Source organism: Prionailurus viverrinus, chromosome E2, assembly GCF_022837055.1.
Source record: "Prionailurus viverrinus isolate Anna chromosome E2, UM_Priviv_1.0, whole genome shotgun sequence".
NCBI classification, from domain to species: Eukaryota; Metazoa; Chordata; class Mammalia; order Carnivora; family Felidae; genus Prionailurus; species Prionailurus viverrinus.
The window spans coordinates 515,833-525,590 of NC_062575.1; the positions used below are offsets into that span (position 1 = coordinate 515,833).

The following is a 9,758-nucleotide window of genomic DNA, read 5'->3' on the forward strand; positions in this document are numbered from 1 at the left end:
GATCCCAGGTTCCCAAGGTACCCACCAGACCTGTTTGACTGCCTGCCCCGCCCCCCCAGACAGGTCCCTCCAGCATGAACACCAAGCCTGACCTTGGCCGGATGTTGGGGGCGGCAGGTGAGGGATGGCAGACTGACAGGGCAGGGAGAGTCTGGCCTCGTGGGTGGGCAATAATCTCCCCCCTAACATCCCACACCCCTGCAACCAAGCCTTCAACACCTCAGGAACCCACTTCCCAGCCACCTAGTACAATCAGAAGCCAAGTGTGGCAGTGGCTCTACAGGATGCCCAGGATTGGGTTGCAGTGTTGACCACCCAAAATGACTGGGGAGGCAGCCTGGAACCCCTGGGGGAACCTGGCCAGAACCAAGGAACCTCTGGAGTCCCGGGGTGGAAGGTGGGCAGACACAACAGTGGACTGGACAGAGCTGGCCCCTTTCAAACAAGCAGACAGGGGGCTGGAAAGTGTTGTGGCCTTGGATTCTTCTCCCTGGAGCTCCTTCCAGGGAACATGCCTCTCAGGATGGTGGGCAGCCACCCAGCTATCATGGACAACCACCAAGCCCCTCCCCAGACTAGAGTGACATCTCTGCCAGGACAACCCCACCCGTCTCATTTCCAACATCCACGGAACACTCCAGGTGGCCAGGCTTGCACCCCGGGGTGCCATGGTCCTGAGTCAGTGGTGCTTCCTGGACAGAATATTTCCCTGGTGATCCCAGGTCCCCACAGACCAAAACACATGCCAGAAGTGTGGGCAGCTCCTCAGGACACTGCCATCCCCACTCCAGTTCCTGGAGCCACACAAGGACAGACATTGGCACAGGTGGGTGAGGCTGCCCCAAGAGCAGACAGATTTATTGGAGCCATAGCCAGGAGATCAACGGTTGGACTTGGCCACACGTTCCAGCTCATCCTTCTTCTTGATAGCATAGGAATTGGAAGAGCCCTGCAAGGAAGTAGATGGTTAGTTTGGAATGTTGGAAGAGCCTTTTCTTGAACTGACCCCCACCCCAGTGTCCTCACTCACCTTGGCTGCATTGATGAGCTCATCTGCTAGGCACTCAGCAATGGTCTTGATGTTCCGGAAGGCGGCCTCACGGGCACCTGTGCACAGCAGCCAGATGGCCTAGGGAGCACAGGGGTCAGTTAAGCCTGGGGGCAGGGGTGCCCCCAAAGCAGATAGGACCACTGTCCTCCAGTACTCTGTGATCCTAACAAATGTCAGTTACCATGTTGCCATCCACTGGCCCACTGAGTCAAGACACAGCAGGAGCCCACAGGCTGCCCAGGTGGCATGCTGCCTATCTGGGATCAGACCAAGGGCCACAAAAACAAGCGTAGACACAAAAGCTCCTGATTACAGGAGATTTGAAACCCACCACCCCAGGGAAATGCAATGCAGTGTGTGCTCTTGACCTGGACCTCCGATTAAAAATGGACAGTTATTATAGGGGCACCTGGGTAGCTCAGCTGGAAAAGCATCTGACTTCGGCTCACAGTTCATGAATACAAGCCCCACAATGGGCTTTCTGCTATCAGCGCAGAGCCCAGCTTGGGATCCTGTCTCCCCTTCTCTGCTCCTCCCCCACTCATGCATGCACTCTCACAAAAACAAAGAAACATTAAGACAGGCACCTGGGTGGCTCAGTTGGGTAAGCGTCCAACTTCAGCTCAGGCTATGTTGTCACAGTTTGTGAATTAGAGCCCTGCATCAGGCTCTCTGCTGTCAGCACAGAGCCAGTTTCCAACCCTCTGTACCCTCTCTGCCCCCCCCCCCCAAGCTCTCTCTAAAATAAACATTAGAGTCACCTGGGTGGCTCAGGCATCCGACTTTGGCTCAGGTCATGACCTCACAGTTTGTGAGTTAAAGCTCCACAAAGGGCTCTGTACTGACAGCTCAGAGCCTGGAGCCTGCTTCAGATTCTGTCTCCTCTGTCTGCACTGCCCCCTGCTCCCCCCACCCTTCCCCCGCCGCTGACTCGTGCATGCTCTAAAATAAACATTTAAAAAAAGAAAGTAAACAGACAACTGTAAGATATGCTAGGGACAGCTGCAGTGACTGGATGATCAGATAATTCTACCACTGTTAAACTCCTTGAGGATGATGGTGGGGACAGAATATCCTTGTTCCTAGGAGACATCCACTGAAGTGTTAAGGGGAAAATGCTTACAATGCCTGCAACTGATTCTCAAATGGTCTGTGAAAAAATATATACCCATACATGGTATGTAAAAATACACTCAAATGAAACTGTGCCTCAGGCAACTGTTGCTCAGGGAAGGGGCCAGAGCCAGAATCTGCCATCAGAGGAATGGAAATGCAGGAAAGCTTCCTGGAGGAAAGGCCACTTTGAGTAAAACACACAGGCAGGACAAACCTTCCCACTTGCCAATCTGCCCCAGGCAGAACCACACCGGAGCCCAGTGGTGTTCCCGTCAATCCATATGTGCTTAAAGCCCCAGGCCCACCTGATTCACACGGCGCAGGGGGGACACGTCGACAGCCTGACGCCTCACTGTTCCAGCTCGTCCAATGCGGGTTGAGTCCTCCCTGGGACCGCTGTTAATAATCGCATTCACCAAGACCTGCAGGGGGTTCTAAGAGAAGGCAGCCATGAACCTGACACCCAACCTACATCCCTCCCCGGTGTCCTCACTCCTAAAACTTGGCAGACCCCGGCATGCTTGTCACGGGGTAGCTGTTGGGTTTATGGTGTACTAAGGGCACTCTCTGCCTCATCAGGCCTCAGAGCCCTACCTCACCAGTGAGCAGATGGATGATCTCGAAGGCATGCTTAACAATGCGCACGGTCATGAGCTTCTTGCCATTGTTACGGCCATGCATCATCATTGAGTTGGTGAGGCGCTCCACAATGGGGCACTGTGCCTTGCGGAAGCGCTTGGCCGCGTAGCGTCCTGCACTGTGGGGCAGGTACTTGGCATACTTCTCCTTCACCGCAATGTAATCCTAGGGCAGCAGGGAGAGAGGATGGAGGGATCATGGTCAGGAGCAGGATGGCCAGGAACCAGAAGGACTGAGCACCACCTCTGGATAGCCCCTGTCCACCTGTGGGGGCTTGACTGTGAGGCCCGTGTGCCACAAAACAATAAATCCCCAAAAAGTAACTTTACCAAGTCACTAAAAAGAGTGTTTCCCTTATAATAGGAGGAAGGAAGATGGAAAACCAAGATTACAGCTCATGATCACATTAAAAAAAAATTTTTTTTTACATTTATTAATTTTTGAGACAGAGCACGAGTGGGGGAGGAGCAGAGAGAGAAGGAGACACAGAACCTGAAGCAGGCTCCAGGCTCTGAATTGACAGCACAGAGCCCAATGCGGGGCTCGAACTCACAAACTGTGAGATCATGACCTGAGCTGAAGTCAGACACTTAACAGACTGAGCTATCCAGGTGCCCCTCATGATCTCATTTTAAGGTGCTCCTTGGGGTGCCTGGGTGACTCGGTCGGTTAAGCTTCTGATTTCAGCTCAGGTCATGATCTCATGGTTCATGAGTTTGAGTCCCATGCTGGGCTCTGTGCTGACAGCTCGGAGCCTGGAGACCACTTCGAATTCTGTGTCTCCCTCTCTCTCAGCCCCTGCCCCACTTGCACTCTGTCTCTCCCAAATATAAAAGTAAACATTAAATAAAGTGCTCTGCAAACTTTGCAGCATAGACATTTTAAATCAGAACATTCTTTGTATAAGGGCTGCCCCACACACTGCAGGATGTTTAGCAGCATCCAGTATGCTAGTAACACCCTTCTCAGTTTCAACACCCAAAAATGTAAGCCAACATTGCCATCTGTCCCCTAAAGGAGGTGGGGGGAAATCACTCCAGAGAACTACTGTTTCAAAACAGTTATTTGGGGCACCTGGGTGGCTCAGTCAGTTAAGCGTCTGACACCAGCTCAGGTCACGAACTCATGGTTCACCAGTTGGAGCCCGTGTCGGGCTCTGTGCTGACAGCTCAGAGCCTGGAGTCTGCTTTGGATTCTGTGTCTCCCTCTCTCTACCACCTTCCCCACTCTCTCTAAACACACACACACACACACACACACACACACACACACACACACACACACACAATTATTCGTCAATCTCTCCTATATACACATGTATCATTTCTAAAGAAAATGTCTAGAAAACACCAAAACGTTCAGGGGTGTTGGAATCAGAGGAAATACATGTACGTGAACACGACTATTGTCAATTGTTCCGCTATGAAATACACCCAAAGATCATTCCATCACTTATACTCACAACACATATCTACCACATATGACCCACAAAAACTAAAATATTTGCTATCTAGCCCTCACAGAACAAAGAAATGAAGGAAAACAGAACTACAAAACATCCGGGGTGAAAAACAGGACCGAATCCTCCATGAGGCACAGTGCCTAGATCCCATGATGTATAGAAACAACAAAAAATGTTTTCGTTTCTTTTAAAATGAAAAAGGAATAAAAACAATCCAAACCGTATTTGCCTTTATACCAATGAAATTACAAAATATAATTTCTTTTTAGCGAAAGGCCCACAAAAGTCCTAATGAGGCCCAGCGTAAAACAATATAGGGGTTAAGAAACTGGGAGGACTCCCACTGATTTCCTGATTTCAAAACCTACTACAAAAATACAATGATCAAGACAGTGTGGTACTGGCTTAAGGATAGATTTACAGAACAGAAAAGAATTGAGTCCAAAAATAAACCCATATATAGCTAGGCTCAACTTATTTTCAACGATACTAAAACCATTCAATAAGGGAAATATTCTTTTCAACATATGGTGGCATTCAGACAAACTTATTATAATGTATAAAAGATTTAACTTAAGACAACTTATAGCCTAAATTTGCTAAGTAAAATGCACAAAACTCTAAAAACAAAAACCAAATAGTGTTGGGACAACTGGATTTTCACATGCAAAATAATGATCCAAAAACAAACAACAAAAAACCCCAAAACACCCACACAAAAACCCTGTGGGATGTGATGTGACCTCTGAGAAAGGAACCATCTTGTGTACAGATGAAAAGAACACAAGGAAAAAATGGACATGTAGGTGTGATGGTCCAGGGAGCCCTCCTTTACCTGTCAGATTTTCAACTTTACAGCTACAAGTTTCGAGGGACCCCTCCTGAAAGAATCCGTGTGTGCCCCAAAACCCAACTGGGTAGCACAACCACCACACAGCCCCCTCACCTGCAAGGAAATGTCATTGATCTGCACATCATCGGTGCTCCATTTCCCAAAGAGCTTGATGTCAGGGGTCTCTGCCACTGCAGGTGCAGCTGTCTCCCACTCCGTCATCCTAGGAACAGACTGTCAGAGCCCAAGCACACCCACCACTGTGAGACTAACCCACAACCTGTAAGTTGGGAAGTTATGTGGAACCAAGAAAGGCTGTAAACATCCGGGTCCATCTTTCTGAGTCTTAGGAGAACCAGTTAGCTGTCAGCAAGAAACAGCTGTCTCTCACCAAGGAGAGCTGGTGGCAGGCCTGGGTCAACAGCTGCTGCGCGGGCCCTATCGAGACAGTAGAAGCCAAATACCGTAACATTGCACCCGCTCAAGTTCAAATCCCAGCCACGTCATTAACGAGCTCTGCCACGCTAGGAGTGTCAAACTAATTTAGACTCTGCTCCCTCTTCCATAAAATAGAACCGTTTATCTGTCATCAAGATCACTACACGAATTCCGTGCATAATCAAAGCAAAGGCTACCGCTCGTGTCCGACACCAAGGGGGCATTTGGCAAGCACCAAGGGGCTGCTACTGAAGAGAAAACCGTGTATATGCCACAAAGTGCATCACGCATATAAAAATAACAGCAACGTCCTGTTGCCTGCAGGGGCCAAACCACTACATCCGAGCCCTGCTGCAGGGTAAGCTACGGAGGTAGCGGAACGCCAAAGAAAGAATAACTTTCCTTCGCCTCCGCGTTTTCTCAGCACATTTTCCAGAGAAAGGAAAGAGCCCACCCCCCAGGGAAGCCCTGGGCCTCGTGGATCGATGAGGACTCCCCAAAAGATCCTGAATCGTCCCTCGGACCCCCAACCCCGCGGCCGCCTCACCTGGGGGCGCAGCCGGGGAGTCACAATCGCTCGGCGTGCACCACGCGCTGCCCTGGCACAGACAGGAAGAGACCGCGAGTCGCGGGCCGACGCTTTTAACTAAGGTGAAAACTTCCGGGTCAGCGGGGACAATGCGTGCGCAAAATGACACGGTTTGTTCAACGGCCAATCCGGAACAAGAATGTGAAGGCGCCTGCTGGGCCAAGGGAAAGCCGTAAATCCTTTGCGCACGCGCACTTGCAGAAGCGGCCCCATAAGCGTGCCTGGCGGCTGTTCTAACCTTCAGTACTTTCCCTCTTGGGGCGGGGTGGCGGGGGGAGGAGGGGCTTGCACAAGCTCAGAGAATTCTCTGAGGCCAAGCCGCCATGTCTAGTGACGGCGGAAGTCAGGCTCGCGCTCTCCACTGTGTTCCGCCGCGGGTTCCACGCCCCACCTGTCGCCGGTTTTGAGTAGGGCATCCAGTTCGGTACCCCTCTCGCTCCTCGTCCAGGTTACAGTCGCTTCACAGGCACGCGCTCGCTGTAGGCTCGGGAAGGAAGAGTGAGCCTGGTGGTCACGATTGCCCTCCGCTGGTCCTGCTCCCCCCACGTGCATGCGCGAGCCCCTCTCCCAGGTCGGCCTCCCCCACGCTTGCACGCCCGGGGTTGCTGCGGGCCTGAGCCTCCCAGAGGAGACCCTTTCCGGTTTGACCTCTCTTCACCCCATGCCAGGGTACCCCCATCATTTGTCTTCGACCCCTGCAGCTCCAGCCGCCTCTTCATAGCTTGAGGGTAGGGGAGGAGCTCCGGACGTGGGACCAGGTGCAGTGCCCAGCAGGTGGCTTGGGGGGCAAACCCCACTGTTTGATGCATCTCGGCCATGCGTTGATGCGAGATCAATGGACGGGTGCAGGGGGGTCGGCACGGGTAGTGGGTGCCCCACCCTTGACCATATGGCCAACTCGAAGATCTTGTGCCGGCCCTACACATCCCCCTCCTGTTTGTCGCCTCCTAAACCTAGACCCTGGAGTCTAGCTGGGACGTGGACTTGTTTTGGTTGGCTTGCCAGAGGCAGCGAACACTGTGGTTGCTCACCCAAGCTGGCTGGTGGGAGGATAATGGGGCAGCATGGAGCTCCTTACCTCCTGATGAGGTCTCTGCCTCCAAGGGGATGTTACCTCTAGCCAGACCCCAAAGGGCCCAGCCACTTGACCGAAGGGGTCCTGCATAGATAGATCTCCAGTGACCCACTTGCCCACCACCCTGTGAGCAAGCTTATAGTATGGGCTCAGTAGCTGTTTGTTTACCGATTGTAAGGGCTCTGCCCCTGCCCCTACCCCAATTTCGGGAGTGTTTTAGACCAGAGACTCTGGGCCTCCTTGGACTGTTGCCAGTCACAGTTCATGCCATTGTTCAGAAGGACATACCCTGAAAGTGGCCTAAGCAGGGGGTTAGATCCCAGGCTGCAAGGGGGCACCAATATCCCGAGCCCCTGCAGCCTCTGGCCCTTGTCGCTTCCCTGTCCTGGTGCGTGCAAACAGCAGCCTTGGGCCTACCACTGGGGTCTGTGGGGGATGAGGAGGGGATAAGTGAACTCCTACCTGGTCCTGGCAGAATACTTTGTGATCCTTAGGGGCCCTACCTCATCCTGCGGTTAGGGTTTCTGGGGAGGTGCTAGCTGGGGAAAACAGGGAAGCTGAGAGGCAGAGGCACCAGTTACCCTTGCACTCAGCAGGATCCAGAGGGAGGCTCCCAACCCTGCCCCTTTCTCCTCAGAAGCTGAGAAGGCACCACCCCCTAAACCTCAGTTTCCCCCTTCAGCATAGAAATGAGAACAGAATCAGACAAGGCCAGTTTGGATCCTGTGCCCTGGGCTGCTGGTGGTTACTTGATAATGGATGTCTGTATAGAACTTGAAAGAGTGGCCTGCTGTGCATTGGAGAGCAGGAGGGAGGTCTTGCCATAAAACCCCATGGGGTGGGAAATAGCAGGGGGGATGGTCACCTTGCATAGGTAAAATTCACAAGAGTCCCTGAGACTGACTCCAGTGAACTGCATTGGGCCTTTAGGAGAGACCCAAGGTGGAGCCAAGACTCCTGGCAGAGGACAGAGATGTGCTATCCTCTCTCAGGTAAGGGGCCTGTGTAAAGGGCGTGGCAGGTGGCCAGACAACTTTCCTAGGATGCAGGCTCCCAGGTCTGTGACTTTGGCACAAGCCCCAGTCCACTGACCTGACAATTTGAGGGAGTTGGGTTCCTCTTGTGGGACTCCCACTTCCTCTCTAGTAACCTGCATGACCAGGGTTCTCACTCCTGAAGCTCTGTGTATGTGGCCAGTGAATGTAGTGAGGTGCTTTCCTGGTGCTGCTCCCAGCATTAGCCCTGGTGTGTGGGGCAGTGCACTTAGGCAGCAGGGTTCTATAAAAACGGGGAGGGCATGCAGATCTTCCACAGACCCTGTAGCTAGCCCCCATCTAAACACACCCCCAATGCCAGTACCCACCTTCAATTGGAGCTCCAACCCCCTGAGTGCAAGCAGACTCATGCCTGCCTCAACAGCAATAAGGCCTTTGTGTGGTGGGCAGAAACCGGATAATTCATTCTGAGGAGAGGCCCTTTCTGTGGAGCCAGAGCAGAACTTTTTTGCAGGAGCTTGAAGCTCCTTCAACAACAGTGCACCCATGGGCACGAGAAGTCCCAATTTTGTAATCCTCATCGAGCACCAGAGGACCCGGCAGTGAGAAGCCCCAGGGAGTGCACGGGGCCTTCGGCCATTGGTGGAAATGGCTCACTCACTGGGGCACCCACATAGCCAGCAGTTGCACTCCTTTGTGTGCGGCAACTGTGGGCAAGTCCTTCGTGTGTACCTGGGTAGGCACATGGGCAGCGGCCCTCCAAGTGCTCCTCAGTGACTGCTCCATCCATCATCCTTCAGCATGGTAGGTTCCACACAGGACTCCATACCGAGCCCTGACTTTGTCCCTGGACAGGGAGACAGAAGACCCTGAGCAGAGCATTCAATGTCCAGATACCCAGAGCATCAAGAAAGGGAGTGGGATAGGCCCAGTGCCCCCTGAGACACACACACACACAGCATGAGCAGAAAGTTGGGGCAGTCAGGATGGGTTGCTGGATGCCATACATGAGGTGAATCAGCTCAATAAAATTAGATGTGTTTATGTGAGGCAGGAGCCACGAGATAACGAGCAGAAGATGAGGGTGACATAAATGGGTGGGGAGGCCTCACTAGCCCATCCTGAGCAAGCAGGGTTAGCGTCACCTTTTTTGGAGCTGGGGGTTCTCAAATGGGGCACATATTAGAATCAACTGTGGAGTTTTGACACACATGCTCGAGCCCCAACCCAGAGGTTCCAGCGATTTCATTGGTCTAGAGATAGCCCGCTCACCCAGGCTTTTCAGAGCTACCCACGTGTCTCCCACCCCCAACTCTTGTTCCCCTAGCGAGGCTGCAAATGGCAGATCGTTTCTGGGTCCCGAACTCCCAGAAGTCTGACTGGAAGCAAGGGCTATCAAACACCCGCTTGGCTCGGACAGGCGGCACTGCTCGTTTGTCTGGGCCGCCGTTTCCTGGGCGACCACGCAAGTTCACGCCTCGCCTACTGGGTGTGGATGGCCGCGGTTGCCATGACAGCTGGGAGTCCTGGGGTTGGACAGCCGGGGCGGCGGGACTACGTT

At 52.8% G+C, this 9,758-nt stretch overlaps 1 protein-coding gene across 1 annotated transcript; it reads right to left on the reverse strand.

Moving 5' to 3' along the window:
* Window positions 1–827: 827 nt before the first annotated feature.
* RPS5 (ribosomal protein S5) lies at window positions 828–6,220 on the reverse strand. The gene is made up of 6 exons (XM_047834396.1): window positions 6,086–6,220; window positions 5,215–5,323; window positions 2,762–2,971; window positions 2,473–2,601; window positions 1,031–1,129; window positions 828–949 (listed from the first exon to the last, which is right to left on the reverse strand). The coding sequence occupies exons 2-6, from the start codon at window positions 5,320–5,322 to the stop codon at window positions 881–883; spliced, it is 615 nt and encodes a 204-aa protein (XP_047690352.1). The 5' UTR covers window position 5,323; window positions 6,086–6,220; the 3' UTR covers window positions 828–880.
* Between the last annotated feature and the right edge of the window lie 3,538 nt (window positions 6,221–9,758).